Below are 20,680 nucleotides of genomic sequence, written 5' to 3' on the forward strand. Positions count from 1 at the left end.
TATATGCCTTTATTTATTTTTTGTTCAATTTATATTGCTTTCCTTATTATATATAGATTTTATTAAAAATTTACTCTTTCTTTTTTTATGATATAAATTAAGGCTTAATAAGTGTCAAATTTGTTTAAAGATAGTAACTTTGTTTGTAAATTCTATACTTCCTCCGTTCTTTTATTATTGCACCACTTACCTTTTTAGGAAGTTTTACAAATATTACACCATTTCCTCTTTAGGAAAAAAATTATTTGTGTTCACACTACAAATACCAAACATACCCTTACTTTTTCACACTTACTTTTTAGTTTATCAATATGTCACATGGGCAATTTTGTATTTTTATCTTTCTCTCTCACTTTTTTCCACTACCAAAAAATTTGTACCCAACCCATATGGTGCAATAATAAAAAAACGGAGGAAGTATTAATATTATATTATCGAGTTGCTCACGAGCTTATCGAGTCGAGTTAGAGCTTGCTCAACTCGTGCTCGTTAACATCTCGAGTCGAGTCGAATTCGAGTCGAGCTAACTCGAGTCGAGTTTTGACCGAGCGTGACCGAGTCGAGTACGAGTTGCTTGCGAGCTGCTCAACTCAATTAGCACCCCTACCCATTACAAAGAAAAAAAAGTAATTTAATCCTACTGCATCTAAATACATACATAATTTAAGTTACAATCAGAAGATTATTATGTCTAATTAAAGACAAAAGATTAATCAATTGAGTATTTTACTCTTTTTTACACAATTATCTTTGATGTTAAGATCTATGTAAGGAAATTCAATTTATAATGATTATAATGTTAAAGATACAATCTTTGCATACATGCAAGGTGAATTGGTACTTTAACAATAAAAGTTCAGATTGAACCATCACGCTCTTCCCCTTTATTAATGCCAAAAAAATTAAAAAAACCCAATTGAAAATTTAACACAAAAAATACACAATCACGGCCTTTAAAAACAATTGAGAATGTAATTCAAAATTATAATCTACTAATAATTCTCAAGTGAGATATGAAATCGAGTAAATTAAAGGTTAAATTAATTGATTGAATGCACAAAGTTAAAAACCTAATTGCAGATTAATTAGGGGGTTTATAGAAATTGAAATTAAAACAAATCCTACCTCTTGATTGAAGACGATGATGGCGCTCTCGATCTTTCAGGTCCTTGTGCATGTGATAGCTAAATTTTGATGAAACCAGTAGATTATAGTTGTTTCTTTAGTGCGTAGCTAGGGTTAAAGGGTTTTGCTGAGTTTTATGGTTTTTTCTCAACTATCAAACTTTTTTTTTTGTTTTCAATTTTTCAATAAACCGCCTTTACAGTTTTCACCGCGTAAACAAAAAAAAAATAAGAACCCGCGTCATATATTGTGAATTAAAGGCGGCATTAATTTGTGACCATTTATAGTGTTGAAAAAAGTGTCGAGATTACAGGGAAATAAAATGTAGTGGTGACACTTTTAAAATTGTCGGAATAAAAGTGTCGGATTTATAAGGAATTTGTAGTAGTGTGTGTTTTGACACGTGTGTAGATTCAACTCGATGTGATATGACACGACGTACATGACTCGTGTGTGCATTGTTTTGTAACGTGCTTGACTCAAAATGCAGAAAAGCAAAAAATTTCCGTCATTTTTGTGGAGGGTACCGACTTTCTCCCGAGAAAGAAAGACGCGAAAAAGAAGAAGTGAAGTGTTTGAGTGTGCATGTTGAATGAGCTTAGTCAAATGTATGTGCTGATGTTATATCTCATGGTGCAAGGATTGTAACATCCTAGGCTATCTTAATTGTTGACTCGATGGTGAAAGTATTTAGGCACGGAGGCTAAGACCTTCATACTTTGTGATGCAATGATGATTATGATAATGAGTGATCTTGATATGACAAGGCGTGCTTCATTGTTGTGTTAAGATTTCATGACAAAGGGTTCCTAAAGGAAGGATTATTTGGTCATGTATCCGTGATGTGTGTGAAAGTGACACTAAAGTTAGGCCGCAAAGGCTAAGTGTATGGAAAAATATTTTGAAAAGAGTCAAATAGTGGTGACTCCTAGGCTGGGTAAGGTAATGATGTAGGGATCAAGCCCCCAAGTCTAGCTCTAAGTGGATAGGGATGACCATTGGAGATCCCTTGATATGATTATGCGTGAATATGTATGTGAATGAATGCATGATTATTACGGCCACACCCTAATGTAAGGTTGCCTACGTATCCGTTAGGAATCAGGCCGAATGTAGCTCTAGCCGAACCTTGCACAAGTGTGTGTATACCTCAAATAGGTCTTTTAATGGGTTATAACGTGGTTAGGATAAAGGTTGAAGAATAAGAAGAGGATAAAGGCTCAAGACCCTAGATAAGCCTCTAAGGTGTGCAACCTTGCTTTTGAATCTTTGTATTTGTATGCTTAAGGTTTCCTCACTTTTAAACTCTTTTTTGTTTATATTTTGCTCTCTCGTTTTTGCTTTTGCATTTTTTATTTTGATAAGTGTGGGCAATCCCGATCATGCGGTCTATCACTCACTTGGCATTCATGTTTCTCAGGCATGATACCGAGCACTCGATAAGAGACGCAATCTGAGACGTGGTCATATCAAAGACATGTTCATATCAAAGACATTGGAACACTTGCCCTTTTGCACACTATTTTTTACTTTTGAACTTTTGAAATTTTTGTAAAATCACTCAAGCTTTTACATTTGGCAATTGCATAAGTTGCACACCATCCCATCCCAAGGTTAGGTAGATGAGGGTTGAAAAAAGAAAGGTTAATCGTTAGACAAGGCTCAAAGTGGCTCATCAAGAAAGGATTATATATTTGAAGGGTGAAGATGATATGATACGACTATAAGGGGTGCCTCGAATCATTAGTATACCTTGTGCTTAGCTCGACGTTTTTTTTTAATGCAATGATCATATACAAGAAAAGAAATGCTCATTTTATGAAAAAAATCAAAAAGGAAAATCCTACAAAATGAAATCTAAGGAAAATAAAAGGTGCCTATGCTAGACTTATTGGGAAAGGAGGAATAAAAAAAGAAAAAGAGGTCACGAAATTTTGTCGTTGTAGCCCGCCTTGTGTCTTTGCGCTTCATTACTTGGTCTTCTTGCTAGATAGAGGTATGGAAAGCTTGTTATTATCAATCAAATATTGGATGACTTCTTTTAGCTTCCAACAACCCTTAGTAGTATGACCCCTACCTTAATGGTAATTGCAGTGTGCATTGGGATTCCAGCTAGCCATCCTCTTTTCGATTAGTGGATCTCCAAATGGTCCAATATGAGTTATGAGACCTTTAGCATGAAGACGATCGAATTTTGTGTCATAACTTATGCCAATAGGTGTGAAGTTTCTCCTAAATGACTTCTTTTGCCCTCGATTGTTCATGGCAAGGACCTCATTCAAGTTAAAGGCGCTAACATTGTTTGAGTGGGTAGTTTTGTAAGGAGAAGGATTGTCGGTCTTCTTTCTTTTCCAGCCACTGTTATTATTGTTACTATTCTTGGCCTTCTAATTGCTCGGGGAACACATGAAGGTAACTTGAATCGTCAACAAGATCCTGAATGTGATCTTTGAGGGCAAAGCATGTTTCGGTAATGTGACCATGGCCTCTATGATATTTGCAATAGGATTTTGGATCCCAATTAGGAGACCGTTTCTCAGGTGGTGGTTCTTGACTTGGACCAATGGGATGAATGAGACCTTGATCGTGAAGGTAGTCAAAAGCTTTAATCTATGTCATTCCTATTGGTGTGTATTCTTCAATGGTCCATTTTACCTGTGGCTTAGGAGCATTGAGTTCTTCATTAAATCCTTGATGGGAAGAAGAAGAAGGAAGAAACTTGTCCTTTTCATCCTTAGGGTCCTGGTAATGATAGCGTTGTTCGATGACTGACATCTGATTTTCTAGGCTTTCTACTATACTCAAGAACATGGCAATGATGTCTTGCAACTTTCGAACGTCTTCTTTTAGACTTGACGAGTTTTCCTTGGTATCACCTAAGAAAATTCCTTCATCCTCCTCAATCATGGTCACTTCATCGATAGAGGTTATATAGACTGCCTCGATCATGGGCTCACCTACAGGTGTGATAAGGAGCGAAGGATTGAAGGATATTTGATCTTCTGCGATGGCTAGAACTTCGAAAGTTTTATTGTCATCGACCAGGTCTTGAATAGCTTCTTTGAATTTCCAACACTCCTCAGTGTCGTGACCCCTTCCCTGGTGGTATTTGCAGTGTTTATTAGGATTCTACTTAGGTGGCCTGGCTTCTGGAAATGGGTCTTTGATGGGTCTTATGGGCATGACTAGTCCTTTGTGGTGTAGCTTTTCAAAGGCTGTCTCGTAATTCATACCACGTAGAGTGAACACTCTTTTCGACCTTTGGATTCGTTGTTTAGAGGTGTTTGTAGCATGTACTTCATTAATGAGAGTGGAACAGAAAGGATGGTCGTTCTTCTTTCCTTTCGCGTTATCAACTTTCAAAAGGTCGTCTTCAATATCAATGCCTACATTGTAAACAGCTTTGAAGGTAGTTAAATTGCATTGATATTTCAAGTGCTTTTGGTATTTGTCTTGGAGATTCTTAATGAACATCCTTACAGACTCTTTTTCGGTAGGAACATCTACCATCTTAGCGGAAGTTTCCCTCCACCTGTTGAAGAAGGAAGTGAATCCTTCGTTTTTCTTTTACTTTAGCATCTCAAGTTCCCTATGGTCAGTTTCAACTTGAATGTTGCACTTATATCTATCAATGAAAGCGTTGTTATAGAGTCCCAAGAAGAGATCTTCTCTTTGTCTAGGGAAAAGAACCATTGTTGACAAACGGTTTCTAGAGATAGCGAAAACAGCGAATGGAAAGCTTTCCTATTAATCCCCTTGATATTCATTATAGTTTCGAAAGCTCTTAAATGAAAGTAAGGATTGTCGGTAGGCTTGAACTCAGGGATGTCATTAGCATTGAACTTCTGCGGAAGAAATTCCTTGTCCACTAAGACCCCTTGTGAGCTAATTCCTTAATACTTATAATCGTTTGAAATATTGCTAAGGCTCTTTTCTATGCGCTCAAGCTGTCATTGTTTACTAGGATGATTGACTTGAAGAGCGAGAGTTTTGAACATCTCGGTCAAGTTAGTCATGTTTTGTTTCAACTCATCAACTTCTTGTTGGGTAGCCATTAGTTCGAACTTTTTCCTGTGTCTGATGGGCTTATCGAAGAGTAGAACTTAAACAAAGGTGTTGTCCTTGATTAAGCGCCCTTCTCTCCTTGACCAAGTGCTATGGAAAGGGAGGTTATAGATACTTATTGTTAGTTATTTGACTCTAACTCGGTTCAACATGCAATGGATGGGAAAAGATCATGGAAGAATGAGGGGAATGACATGTATGGTAAAATCATGTGGAGAGTAGAAAGATGATATAGATGGAGAGATGTTTTAGGAAGAATATAGGAATAGAGTGGACCCCCAACTCAAATGACACAAAGAGCGACTCATGCATGAACCTAAGACATGGTAATGGTGAAACACACATACAAAGTGTGTGTTTAAAAAGTGAGTGAAAGTGGCATGTCTTGATACTTGTGTAAGACCATGGAACTATGTTCCTAGACATAATTAAGGACTAAATAAAGCTTTAGTCATTAATAAACTGATTATTTGACTCGGCGTGAGGACTCAGGCTGAAAACTAAACCATCGCCGAAGCAACAGAATTGTCGCGATACGCCAGGGCCATCGCGGCGCGATAATGTTATCGCGTCGCGATGGACACTTGCGTGTCGCGCCAAGGTCAAACCTTTGCGTCATTATTGAAACGTCGGTCTAGGCCTATTTCCAGTGTTCTACCTTAAAAGACAAGCCTATAGTCGTACTAAGTCAGGTTTAGTCAAATTATTAGGCTTTAATTAACCATATTAATTAATTAGTTAAGCAAAGTCCTTTATAGTCATTAATTAGTTTATTTAGAATTATACACAAGTCAAATAAATGGTTAGTGTAAACACATATAGATTACGCACAAGCGAGAATGCACAAATAGTCAAGTAAGCACAATATGATGCAATGAGTTTGCAACCTAACCATGACTCTAGTTCTCTAAAGTTCAAGGATAAGGGTTAATCAAAGAGGGTCCATGCTTATGAGTCCAGATGCATCACCCGGAAGCCTTACCTTTGTAAGGGTTGGAGTGTATGGATGGGACCCCACAAGTTAAACTTGTTTCCATGGTTTGGTGAATTCACAAACTCGGATGTACCCTTCGTTGCAATGAGCGTTCGATTGGGTAGATGGAGTGTGAATTCCCATAGGGTTATGGCCATATGTAGAACACATATGGGTTCAGAAAAGAGGGAAAAACTCAATCAGGAAGTAAAATCGAGCAAACAGTACTAGAACCGGTCAAAGCAAGAACGCAGATTTCTGGCTCGGTATTGGAAGAACTTGGCGCGAGACAACAGGGACCATTGCGAGACGATAGCCTTATCGCGCCGCGATATTGCTATCGCATTGCGACAGAGCCATCGCACTGCGATGGGCACTGTTTTCTCAGCACCAGTTCCTACATGCCTCAGCAGCTCTCTGTTTTCTTAGAATTTTTCAGTTTTCACAGCGTTTTCTTAATTCTAGTTATAAAAGATATTTTCCAAATTTCTTACATGTAAAAATCCTATGTTTTTGACACATTACGGATGGTCTATCCAATGCGGACCTTTTTATGCTTATGCCAATAATGTCAATCAAAATTACACAAATAAATACTTAGAACTTTTCGAGTCACATCCTCTCATTCTAAATTATTGCCAAAATAAATTTTAGGAATTAAAATAGAAATCCTCCCCAATGGAGTCGCCAAAAAACTATAGGGAATAATTCAATCATCCTACACTTGAGCCCCATTGTGATCATACACTTAAGCATGGTGGCGTCCAAAGGGAAGGAAGCTAGAGTAAAAGAGTCGCCAACAAGTTTTAGGAATTTGTAAACCGTTCACAGGATGAAGGTTACACCCCTTCACGATCCATGAGATCGCTAACTCCATAGTTGTCCTGAACCATGACTAGATATTCGGGGATAAATGTACAAATCCAACCTAAAAGAGATTGAACCTGCCCTAAAAATAGGCCTCTACTTTATTCTTCTCATATTCATGTGCGATTTCTGACTAACATACAATCAATATATCAACCTTAAACCTGTTTAATCTATGTTTGTTGAATATTAATGCACAAACAAAACTATTATTGGCGATCACTTGAATTAAAATCACATTAGTCTAAATAAAATTATTAATTATCTTATTAAGCGTGATTTCAAGTACAAATTCCCTTTAATCCTGCAAGAGAGGGCGTGATCAAGCAATAACAATAATATCAAGCAACATATAAATTATTAATACAACAAAACATCATAATAATAATATTCCCATCAAAGCATAATAATATTATTAGCAAGATCCTAGGCATGATACTAACAAGATTAATAATATAACAAATCCTAGCATGTTACTAAACAATAAAGATCAAAGCTTTAGCCCTAACATGATACTAACATGATAGAAGAAATAGAAAGCAACCTAAACATGATACTTGAAATCAATAAATAACATCCTAACATAATATTAGGAATTAAAATAATATAAACATGCTTTATAAAGATATAGAGCAATAAAACAACTTACTTTGTTGCCTCATATCTCTTTCTTTCACATCTAGGGCAAAGGCAACTTCGAGCTTGGCTATGTGCGTATAAGACTCGTGAATGCGGTATTGTATTTTGAAAAGGCTAGGCTTAGAAATCAAGAGAGAGAAGGAAAGAATAAGCTTTAGCTTAAAAAGAGAAAGAATTAGATGATTATTGATGATTGTTGGTGATTAAAACGGAGGAAAAAGACCCTATTTATAGAGAAAACATCTAGAACGTTTAGAAAAGAGTCAGAATTCAACTCGAAGTAAAACAGACCCTATCGCGACGCGACAGACCCTATTGCAATGCGACAGGCCTATCTCGTCGCGATAGATTCTCCGCAGCGCGATTGCGCGATCAGGATTAAAATCCTGTATGGAGTCCTTTTTCCAATATAATTAGGTAATTAGACTCCGTAATTATCTTAATTAAAATCATCTTTATCTTTTAAAACACTTGTTTTATTCCAAATTAAATTCTTTATCTTTTCTAAACAATATAGAAGTTTAATTACTAATCCTAACTCCATTAGAATTTAAAATAATCTTCTAGATTTCTCTAGAGAATTAAAGTATGTAATTCCTAATAACTTTAGGAATAATAATTAATGGGTCCTCCACTTGATCATTTTGAGCCTAATTTAGTATTTTGACCATAACTTCCTCACTATTCATCGGAGTTGGGCTCATTATCGTTGGAAAGCTCTTTTCAAACCCTATCCAACTACACTATTATTGTACCCGTATTATGGACCAAACTAAATTGGACAAGAATTGTACTAGAATTGAGAAGTTTTTTTATTTAGAATAGATTTTTAGAGAGAGAAGCTTAAGACTTTGGGGAAACTTTGTTCTTAGATTTTAAAGAGAGAAACTTGGTAATTGATGATTGCTCCATTTTGATCTTCATTCTCTTTGAGAGAAACTTGGTAATTGATGATTGCTCCATTTTTATCTTCATTCTCTTTGATATTGATCAAATTCCTTTCTCTTTAATGAAATTTTAGTGTTTGATCTTTGATATATTGTTGAATTTTTATAGATTGTTTGATTTAATTATTGATATTTTGATTACAATATTGTTGATGAAATTGATGATTAGTTTAGTTATGCTTTTCAATTATACAATGTGTATTGAGTAGATCCTTTGCTAGGGATGTGGTGAAGCATGTATGAATGATAAACTATTGCTAATTTGGGGATTTTGATTGATTTGATTTTGTGATTAAATTGGTTGATGGAATTTGTGCATGTGTTTGATTTGTTGAGGAGTAGCTAACCTTGATTATCATCAAGCTAGATTGCATTGTAGTTTTCATTGATACAACTCATTGATTTGGAAGCTACTATTATAAATTAAACTTGTCTTTCGATTTTCCTTTGGTAGTCATTCGTAGAGACCACTAGTTTGACCCTAGGAAATAGCTTTGCAAGTGATTTTGATTGCAAATACCATTTTTCCCTCGCATTATTCGATTGATCAACTTCCTATCAAATTAACATGTTTATCGTGAATGCATGTGGATCCTAAATTCCTAGTACCTTGATATTGATTTCTATTGTTATCATTTGTTGTGTTAATTTGCTTGCTTTAGACCAAACTGTTTGCTTAAGACTTCGGGATAGCTTAACTAGAGACCATAGCATATACCTCCATTCTCTTGGGTTCGACCCGGACTTACCCCTATACTAGGGTTAGGTTTGGTTATAAATTTGGTTTGATCAGGGGGGAGTTTTAGAACTCAACGACCTGGGATTTCCTCCCGTCAAAATGGTGCCGTTGCTGGGGAATGGCATGGTTATTTGCTATATTTGATTGAGTCTATTCCATTTTATTTGAAAAATACAAAAAGATTTTTCTTCTTTTAGGCTACATTTTTTCCTTTGAGATTTGTATGCGTAGGGCATGAGATCGAATTTTAGTGCCATTTGATCCAGAAATTAAGAGGACCATAACAAAGATAAGGGTTACTAATCATTCTTTAAGCTCAAGTCCTTCAAGAGAGGAAGACCATCAAGAAGAAGAAGAACGAGAAAGCATGGGTGCTAATCCGAGAGTAGTATTGAAGGAGTTGGGAACTCCGGGAGCCTATAGGTTTGAAAGCGGAATTGCTCCTCCCACGACACCGGCAAATGACTTTGAGATTAAACTGGCGATAATTACATTGATAGAGAGGCGTCAATTTAGTGGAGCCAAGCATGAGAGTCCTCAACCATCTTAAGGAGTTTGAGAAGTATTGCAATACCATCAAGGTGAATGGGGTTACTCAAGAGTTCATTCGGCTTAAACTTTTCCCTTTTTCTTTTATTAGACGTGTTTGACAAAGAGGTGAAGCCAAACTCTTTGAGGACATGGGATGAAGTGACTAAGGAGTTTCTATCTCGTAACTACCCACAAAAGAAGACGGCCGAAGCAAGGACACTCGTTCAAAGCTTCAAGCAAAAGGGGAATGAGATCTTATATGAGGCATGGGAAAGGTACAAGGAGTATCAAAGAGAGTGCCCAGATCATGGGATTCCCACCTATCAAATCATCCAGATCTTCTATGGAGGTCTAAGCCCTCAAGGAAAATCTCGCTTAGATGTCGATGCCGAAGGCCCTATCATGAACGACGGAAGAGGAGGTAGTGGACATAATTGAGGATGTAGTGAGACACTACATGGATTAACAAGAGGGTGAGAGAGAGCCGACAAGCTAGAGTGGTTCTACGGTTTATTCAATTGACCATCTCAATACCATCAACAATTTGTCCTCGCAAATTTTAAACTTGGGAAATGAGATAACCTCGATCAAAGCAAAGCTTAGAGTGCTCATCACAAGCACCAATTCTTCCCTCCCACAATAAGGGGAGAGGTACATCTTCTAACTCAACTCCTCCTTCTACTTCAAACAATATGCCGAGTGGTTGTTTGTTTCGTGATATATGTGGATCTTATGACCATGACGCTTCTAATTGTCCACATGCTTTTGATAATTGTGATGATGTTGATAGCAATGAATTTGAACAAGTGAACTTTGTTTCAAACAATAACAATGGGCAAAGATTTGATGGACAAAGGAATTTTGGGAATCGAATTTCTCACCAACAAGGGAACTTTGATAATTATGACCAAAATGGAGGTTATAAAAACCAAGGAAATCAAAATTTTTGAGGCAACTATAACAATCAAGGCTATAATAATCAAATTTAAGGTCAAGGGTATGGAAACCAAAGCCAAAATCAAGGCTATGGTAACCATCACCAAAACAATTGCAAAAATCAAGGCCGGGGTAATTGGAGCAACCAAAATCGGGGTAATTTTCAATACAACAATCAAAGGGGACCCCCACCCGGATTTGCTCCAAGAACTTAAGGCAATGGTGACAATTCCTATGCCCAACCTTCATCTTCTAGGACTATTTTGGAAGAAATCATTGAGAACCAAACCAAGATTTTGAACACTTACATGTCGGTGAGTGACAAGAAGTTCAATGAGATGATGAAACACAACAAAATGCTTGAAACACAAATCACCCAATTAGCAAACACCTTAAAGGAGAGTGCTAGCCCTACTTCTTTACCTTCTCAATAAGTTGATCCTAAGAAACTGGTGTATTCTATCACCACTAGGAGTAGTAAAGTGCTTGAAGAGAGTGTTTCTAGGAAGAGTAAGGAGGGTGAGAAGGTGAGTGATTCATGTGAGAAGAAAGAGCTTGATGTGTCATGAAAGGAGAGTCAAGATGCCAAAGAGGAAGAGAAAATTGAAGAAAAATTGCATGAGGATGTGATTAAACCCAAACTTCCATACCCTCAAAAGTTTTTGAGAAACAAGATTGATGAGCAATTTGGTAGATTTCTTGATATGTTTAAGGAAGTCCATCTTTCTATCCCTTTTACCAAAGCTTTGACACAAATGCCAAGATATTCTAAGTTCCTTAAGGAAATTTTGAGTGGCAAAAGAGAGTGTAATGAGGTTGATTCGGTAAAAGTTGGGGAGTGTTGTAGTGCTTTTATCCACAATGATTTACCCAAAAAGATGAAAGATCCAAGCAATTTTTCAATCCCTTGCAAGATTAATGGAAAAATGTTTCAAAATGCTTTTTGTGATCTCGGTGCTAGTGTTAGCATAATGCCTTATTCCGTTTTTAAGAAGCTTAAGCTAGGTGAACTCCTTCCAACCAACATGACCTTACAATTGACCGACCGTTCTATAAAGTTTCCTAAGGGAAGAGTTGAGGACGTCCCCCTCAAGATAGGTGAGTTTACAATTCCCGTTGACTTTATTGTGCTTGAAATTGCAGAAGATGACGATATACCTATTATCCTAGGGAGACCATTCTTAGCTACTTCGGGTGCTTTGATTGATGTAAAAGGTGTCCTTATTACATTGCGTGTTGGTAATAACAAGGCAAGTTTTGAGTTAAAGTCAATGCATGAGTCTTTGTCTTTTGTGAAAGGAATTATGTGTGTATCAATTCACCTCGTTCTAATGACAATGTGTGCATGTTTGTGTCTTCTACTAACGATGTTCTTGAAGCTTGTGATGATGTTCCTATAAGTGTTGAAAGCAAGACGGTTAGTGAAGACAACATGGAGCCCTCAAAACTTGTGGATGAGGATGTAATTGATATACCTTCATGGTTTGAGCTCTACCCAAGGGAGGTTGAAGATGACTCCAAATGTGTTGATGGTGCGAAACCGTCCACTACAAGGAGTAAGAAGACGAAGAAGAAAAAGAGACCTTTCATGAAGAAGAAAATGAAGTTGAAACAAAGCAAGCTTGAGTCTGAGTCGGAGTTTTCAAAACAAGAGAATGCATCTAAAAAGAAAGTGGAATTGCCAAAGAATGGCATGAAGTTTGATCCCTCAACGGCTTTGGAGAAAGTGGTTTTCTTTGACCCTCCGTGATTTGGAGGAAGGGTCGAGCTTAGGACCTTAAGCAAGCGCTTCCCGGGAGGCAACCCGGTTTTCTAACCTTTTTCTTTTGATTTTATCTTTCTTATTTTTCCTTTATTTTCTTTTCTTTCTTTCACTTGTTTTGTGTTTGGATTTATAGGTTGTTTTCATGGGAATCGGACCCTTTAAGCGAGCATGAGAATAATGAGAAGGAGTTTCGTGTTTGATGATGAGAGTATGCTCGATTTTCTTGAATTTCGAGTCATATGGGTAAGGTAATCAAAGGGGTAAGTTAGGAAAAATAAAACTTCAATATGAAGGAAATTTGTGCTTGGTGGGTTCATTATGGTGCACTCATTAATTTGAGATGTTGAACCCACTGTCAAGGCGTTTTGAAACTGATATGTGTAGGGGGTTCAACGATCTCGGGATAATAAGGATGCATAGAGCCTATAGTTGAACGCACCAAGAGAAAGAAGTAAGTTCTTTTTGGATGTCTAACTAACTTCTCCTTTGTTAGTTTTAATATACATAGTTTTTCTTCCTTTTTAAGGGGGAATTAGACTAGAATTTGTTTAGATTGGATTTTTAGAGAGAGAAGCTCAAATTGGGGAAACTTTTGTTCTTAGATTCTAGAGAGAGAAACTTGGTGATTTTGATGATTGCTACTTCTAATCTTCTTCCTCTTTGATTTTGATCAAAGTTTTGTAAGAATTCTTTACTCTTTAATGCAATTTTAGTGTTTGATTCTTGATATTTGGTTGAATTTCTAGTTGATTGTTTGATTTGATTTTTGATAGTTTGAATATAATTTGAATACAATGTTGATGATGAAATTGGTGATTAGTTTAGTTTTGCTATTCAATTTTGCAATATTTAGTGAGTAGATTGCTTGCTAGGGATGTGGTGAAGCATGTATAAGTGATAATTCATAGCTAATTGGGGGATTTTGATTGATTGATATTATGATTAAATTGGTTGGTATAATTTGCGCATGTGTTTGATGTCTTGAGGAGTGATCAACCTTAACTATCAAGCTAGATTGCATTGTAGTTTTTATTGATACGACACATTGATTTGGAAGCTACTCTTATTGATTGAACTTGTCTTGTGATTTTCCTTTGGTAGTCACTTGTAGAGACCACTAGTTTGACCCTAGGAAATAGCTTTACAAGTGATTTTGATTGCATTTGTTACCTTCCCTTGCATTATTCGATTGATTGATTTTTTATCCAATTAGCATGATTGTCGCGAATGCATGTGGATTCTAATTCCCTAGTATCCTTGATATCGTTCTTCATATTCAATTAGTAGCGTTGATTAGTTTGTTTAGACCAAACCGTTTACCTAGACTTTGAAATAGCTCAACTTTATACCTCATTCCCTTGGGTTCGACTCAGACTTACCCCTATACTAGGGTTAGGTTTGGTTATAAATTTAGTTTGATCGGGGGGAGTTTTAGAACTCAACGACCTAGGATTTCCCTCCTGTCAAAATGGTGCCATTGCCGGGGATTGGCATGGTTATTTGCTACAGTTGATTGAGTCTATGCTATCTTACTTGAAAATACAAAAAGATTTTCTTTCTTTTAGGCTACATTTTTTCTTTGAGATTGTATGCGTAGATCTTGTGTTCATTCTCTATTGCCTTTCGATCCGGAAATTGAAAGGACAATTACAAAGTTGAGAGTTACTAGATGTTCTCCAAGGCAAGAAGAAGAGCAATTCATCATGGGAGATAACCAAAGAGTGGCATTAAAGGAGTTGGGAGTTATTTAGTTAACACCCCATTCTTTATGCATCATTGTCTAGCAAACATGAAACTAATTCACAAGTTGCTTTCAATTAATTAAACTAATTTCTCCTTACTTGTGATAAGTTGTATCAATTTAAGATTGAATCTCTCTAAAATTTACAATTACATTTTATATATAGATTTTCACATCTCTAAAAAAACTTGGGAATAAATGAATAATTGATAAACAATAGTCCCAAAACTCCCAATATGTACTTGGACAAACCTTCAATATTAAAAAAAAAATAATAATAAAAATAAAAAATCACAAATAAAATACTGCGTGCATGTGCATTGCACGAGCTAAATACTAGTTAATATCAAATATTAAGATAAAAACTAAAACTTAATTGCAAAAATCCAAAATGGGCAAAATCTAATGCTTGAACAATGAAATTAAATAGAGAATATTTTAATTGCTTTTAATATATGGATCCCATCTATATGATGTGTTTATCCTATTAGATTTAATTTCTTCGCTTGTTCTTCTGTCAAAAATTGAAGATTTAGGGTTTCACAATCTTAAATATCTGGAAGGTCATATGAGTTTTTTCACCCAAACAACTATTCATCCGTGGGTCTCAAGCCGAATTAGAGCTAACTCACAAATTGTATTGCTTCGGATGAAGATTTTAATTAAGGCAATCGTTGATCAAATCTGCAATGTAACTAGTTTTAAGGTGATTTGTACTTGTATTGGAATTTTAGATGTCCTAAGATTTGTTTGTAAGTGTCGTTTGGCTATCTTTCATTAATGATGAAATCTTTTTTCTTGTCAAAAAAAGTAGAGAATATTTTAAAGCCCAAAGCTTAAACTAAAAATTTGGAGTTATAAAAAAAATAAAAATAAAAATAAATAAAAATAAAAAAATAAAAAATAAAAAATAAAAAAAAGCTTAGAAATTTAGAATCAAGTAATTTGGGTTTAATGTTATCCCTATAAATTACAAAAAGAGAAAACTAAGAGCATCCCCACCAGTGAGCAAAAAAAATTCTCCTCATTCTCTCTCTACCCACTTTCTCTCTCTTCCCAACTAAATTTGCTCATGAGCATTTTTTGTGAGCAAATTTTATCCCACTAGTGAGCAAAAAGAAAATGTTCATCAATCTCTCTCCTACTTTTTCACATACCCCACCAATATTTCTCTCTCTTACACATCACCCTATTATTATTTATTATGTTTTGGTTAAATGAATTTTTAGGGCTACTAATTACAATTATACTATTATTTAATTTAATACAATTATTAAATATTAATTCATAATATTGAAATTTTAATCGCTAATTAATTATAAATTTAATACAACATAAAATTTTATTGGCGTACGACTACATTTTTAACGAACCAATAACGAACCTAGATTTTTAACGTACGATTACATAAGACTCTATTAAATTGTAATCTTACGACAAATTTATTTTTTTTACTCATTAATAGAACCATATTTTTGCCAAATGTGTTCCACTAAATCCGCTTTTAATTGAACATGAGTGTCTCTATCACGTAGTGACATTCTTCTCTGGACGTACGTGTCGAAATCAACGTTTGGCGGTCGGCCAACATTGAATTCAAAAGGCTCGTTGTTGTTAACTGTAGCACTTATAGTGGGTCTTGTATTTTGCGGGCGATCTTGTTCATAGTACCTTCTTAAAACTTCGGCCCGAGTATAGTTGTGTCGTTCATCTTCGACAATCATGTTGTGCATAATGATACAAGCTTTCATTATGTCACACAATATGTCTTCGTTAAACGCAAGGGAGGGTTGTCGTAGAATGGCAAACCTAGCCTGTAAAACCCCAAAAGCCCGTTCAACGTCCTTCCGAGCTGCAGCTTGTTTATCAGCAAATAATTTATCCTTTTGATGTTGTGGAAGTGTTATACCTTGAATAAAAGTAGTCCATTATTTTGGGTAAATGCCATCTGCTAAGTAATAGCCCAACTTGCATTCATGGTCGTTCACGGTAAAATGAATTGGAGGTGCCCGACCATGAAGAACATCATCAAAGACTGGAGAACGGTAAAGGACATTAAGATCATTACAAGATCCCGGGATTCCAAAGAATGCATGCTAAATCCATAAATATTGATCTGCAACGGCCTCCAGAATGAGGGTTGCATTTTTATTACGGCCTGCGTATTGCGCTTTCCAAGCCATAGAACAATTCTTCCACTCCCAATGCATGCAGTCAATGCTACCTATCATACCGGGAAAACCTCGCATTTCATTTTGATGCAAGATTCTCCTTAAATCTTCGTCGGTGGGACTTCTGAGATATTCAGCTTCAAAATGTGTAATAACCCCTTGACAAAAATGTTGCAAAGCCAATCTGGAGGTAGTTTCGCCAATGCGCAGATACTCATCCACAGCATCTGGACAGGTACCGTACGCCAACATTCTAATTGCAGCGGTGCATTTCTGCAACGGTGATAACCCAAGCCTTCCAGCTGCATTCCTACGCTGCTGGAAGAATTGATCCCCCTCGACCACCTTGTTCATAATCCTACAAAACAAAGGTCGTTGCATTCGAAATCTACGCCGAAATTGTTTGTCGCTATAAATTGGATTACTCGCAAAGTAATCATTAAATAATTGAACATGCCCCTTTTCCCTATCTCTTCTATCTGTATCCCCTCTACGCTCTGGAACACATTCAACATCGGATACGGGTTGGGGTTGTGTTTGGTTGTTATACAACAAAGTTGGTAGATGGGTTGTGACAAATTCGTCAACTAAATGATCAAATTCTACGTATTGATCAGAATCAGACGAGCTGGAGGTTGAGCTAATGGAAAACATTGTGTTTGCTTGTTACTTACGGGTGTTTGGATATTTTTGAGGAGTTGGATTATAATGTGTTTTGCGTAGATGGTATCACTATTATTTATAAGCATGAACACTCAATGAGAGGTCAAAAATATGAATGACAATTCCATGAGTGATGAAACATGATTGACAATTCCATGAGTGATGAAACATGATTGACAATTCCATGAGTGATTAAAGATAGTAAGACAGAAAAGAATCTTGACTATTCAAAATACAAAAAGACAACTGACATGAAAGACATATGACTACTTAATGTCTAATAAGACAAGGGACATGAATACAACTAATAAAAAATAAACTAATTAAAGATTAACTAACTAAAGAAATCTAACCTCAGAATACTACTAATTAAAATTGAACAAAATAAAGATAAACTAATTAAAGATAAAATAATTAAACAAATCTAAACTCAGAATACAACTAATTAAAAATAAACTAATTAAAATTTAACAAAATAATGATAAACTAATTAAAGACATCTAACCTCAGAATACAACTACTTAAAAATAAACTAATTAAATTTGAACAAAATAAAGATAAGCTAATTAAAGATAAACTAATTAAACAAATCTAACCACAGAATACAACTAATTAAAAATAAACTCATTAAAGAAATACAATCATTTTCTACCGTAGACTAATTGAAGTAACTCGTCCTTGTGGGCCTCTTCAGCTGGAGTGAGTGGTGTTGTCCTTGCTAAAAGTGATTGAAGCATATCAAGATTCATCTTCTTCTCTGCTAAATCAACTTGTTTTTGCTTCCTCTTTTCCTTTTCTCTATCAAGTTCCAACCGTTGTTGTTGTAAATTCGCCTCCCTTCCTCTAACCTCAGTACACGCCTTTATCAGTTCACTAATGCTCAATATTGCACTTTCGGAAGCAACTGCTTTGCCCTTACGCTTAGCCTTCGTTTTTTTGACACCATCTGGTCGTGGTAATCCTCCGAACATAAATCCATTAGTACTGATTTCATTCTCACTCTCCGCCCTAGACCTTTTCCCACTTCCACTGTTATCTTCCTCATCATCGGCACCGCAACCCTTTCTTTCCTCCTTTGACAGACCCCATCTTAGTTTAGTCCTCCACTTCGGATCTTTATTAACCATTTCCACTCCATGTGGAAATGCAAAATTATGTTGTGGATTAGAGGAGATATAAAACAACTTGGAAGCGTTTTTAATTCGATCGGCTTCGTTGTAACCACTTCCGCTTTCAGGGAGTTTGCCCGCCTCCTCATAGCAATTAATCCACTATAGCAAATCAGTTGCCATTCTTCTCCAATGTGTCTCCAAACTCTTCATAGGTCTTGGCGGGAGAATATGCGGTTTCTCAGCTTGTAGTTTATAGTAAGCTGCATGAACTTTTCGCCATAGTTCGGATGCCTTTTGACTCGTACCACGAAGCGCATCATCACTTAGTTCTAGGTAGAACCCAATTAGAGCTTCATCCTCAGCAACCGACCAAATGCGACTCCCTTTGGCAAGTGGTTGATTGGCCGGAATCCTTGGAGGTGGTGGAGGGTACTGTGGTGTCTCCGGAACAGCTTCTTCTTGGCTGACATCGTACTCAGAGTTGCTCCCTTCGGTAACGGAAGGAGTTTGTTGCTCAAAATAAGTGTTTTCATTATTAGGAATTTGTGGAGGTGTTGGTTGATGAACGGAATTTTGAGAAGAAGGGTTTCCTAATCTTTCTAGGAATAATTGAAAATTTGGACTAGTGATGAAATCATCACCTAAATCAGAAAAATGTTGAGCAAGTTGATTGTAATTAGGGTTGTTTGGATCCATTAAATTGTATAATAAATTAAAAACAATAATAAATACTTAAGAGGCGCACCGAAATTAAAATAAAAATAACGTTAATAACGTTTTAAAAATTATTTGAGTACTACAAAAAGTAATTAACTATATTTTTTTTTTTTTGAGGAAAAAAGTAGTTAAAGTATAAAATAAGAACCATTTTGAACTTTATATTAGAAAATGAAAAATTATTCTAACTAGACTTGGGAGTAAAAATAATAAAGAGTTTTTTGGATTTTTTAAAGTAAAACAAAATATTGCTTCTTAAAATATCATTAATACCGTTTTTAAAAATATTAGAGTACTAAAAATATTAATTAAAAATAATAAACCAAAAAAAAAAAAAAAACCTTTCTTAACTTTATATTAGAAAATATAAAATAAATCTCACTAGAAATGGGATTAAGAGTAATATGGAGTGTTTTTGTGATTTTTGAAATTATACCAAAATATGTCAAAATAGATCTCTATTTGTAGAGAAAAAAAAAATTATAACCGTTGATGAATTTTATTTATTTTTTTTATTATTAAACGGCCAAATTACCGTTTAAAATTAATTACCGTTGCAAAACGGTAACAATTGCTGATTGGAAGAACAAGCTGACAGGGACGCGTGTCAGCTTCCCATTGGCTGGACTGACGCGCCCCTGTCAGCAACTGTACTTAACTTTTTTTTTGCTTTCCTCCCTTCAAAACGCGTCGTTTTGGGGATTGCTCTTCACAAGGCAAACCCAAAACGCGTCGTTTTGAGGGTGTCAAAAGAAAAAAAAAACGGCAGTTTGTAGAGTTGCTGGGCCCCACCATTTTACTATTCACCTTCATTTTTGCTCATAGGATGAGCAAAATCAATTATGCTCATGAGCATTTTTCCATTTGCTCATTGATGGGGAAGCTATTATTGCAATTTTGCTCACCATTTTTGCTCATGAGCAAAATTCTCCTCATTGATGGGGATGCTCTAAGCTAAACATCTGAAAGTTGCAGTGGAACCCGAGCCAAGAAAAAAAGTCAAGTTGACCTTCTTAGCTAAACATCTAAAAGTAAAGTCAAGCTGTGTAACCTTGGAGGCTAGGTACAAGGATCATGCTTGGCAAAGTGCGGTGCAATGTTAGCACTAATTAAGAAACATGTTTGGTTAAGTGTGGTGCAACACCATCACTAAGGGATGTGCTTGGCTAAGTGGTGCAACACTAAGAGGCGAGTTTTCGCAGTTATGGCCTTGGTGTATCCTATCAACACAAGTTAAGCGTCAAATTAGGATGCCGAGGGGCTTGTCGTTTGGTGCATCATGCGTGGCTACTTAGTGAGTTATGGAGATATCTAGGGGCAGCAGGTGGGTAGATAGGGCATCAACCACTCCATCATTGCATCTCTTGCAAGGCAAAACCAAATTCGAGTAACTAAACGAGTCAAATCAACATCTAGATCTTGCCACTTGCAACGCTTAATCTAACTACCAACCCTCTCCACACCATTGTGGCCACAAATATTCCATTAGTTATCACACAAGACATAGACAAAAGGAATACCAATATACGGTTCTCTCACTAATTGAAATGTACTCCGTATTGAAAATGTGTCAATTGCATAATACGAGTAAAAATGGAGGTTCTACTTCTACATAAATAACACTCCATAATAACACTAGGTCGAATTGGATACAAAGGACATACAGTTGGCCAATGAAACATCCGAGGA

At 36.0% G+C, this 20,680-nt stretch overlaps 1 protein-coding gene across 1 annotated transcript; it reads right to left on the reverse strand.

Annotated features, from left to right (window-relative positions):
* Window positions 1–16,424: 16,424 nt before the first annotated feature.
* On the reverse strand, window positions 16,425–17,153 carry LOC145571193 (uncharacterized). Its single transcript, XM_081630265.1, has one exon. It carries the CDS (start codon window positions 17,151–17,153, stop codon window positions 16,425–16,427), a length of 729 nt encoding a protein of 242 aa, XP_081486391.1.
* Window positions 17,154–20,680: the final 3,527 nt, after the last annotated feature.

The sequence above is a fragment of the Chenopodium album genome, chromosome 12, assembly GCF_948465745.1.
Source record: "Chenopodium album chromosome 12, dcCheAlbu1.1, whole genome shotgun sequence".
Lineage (NCBI taxonomy): Eukaryota > Viridiplantae > Streptophyta > Magnoliopsida > Caryophyllales > Amaranthaceae > Chenopodium > Chenopodium album.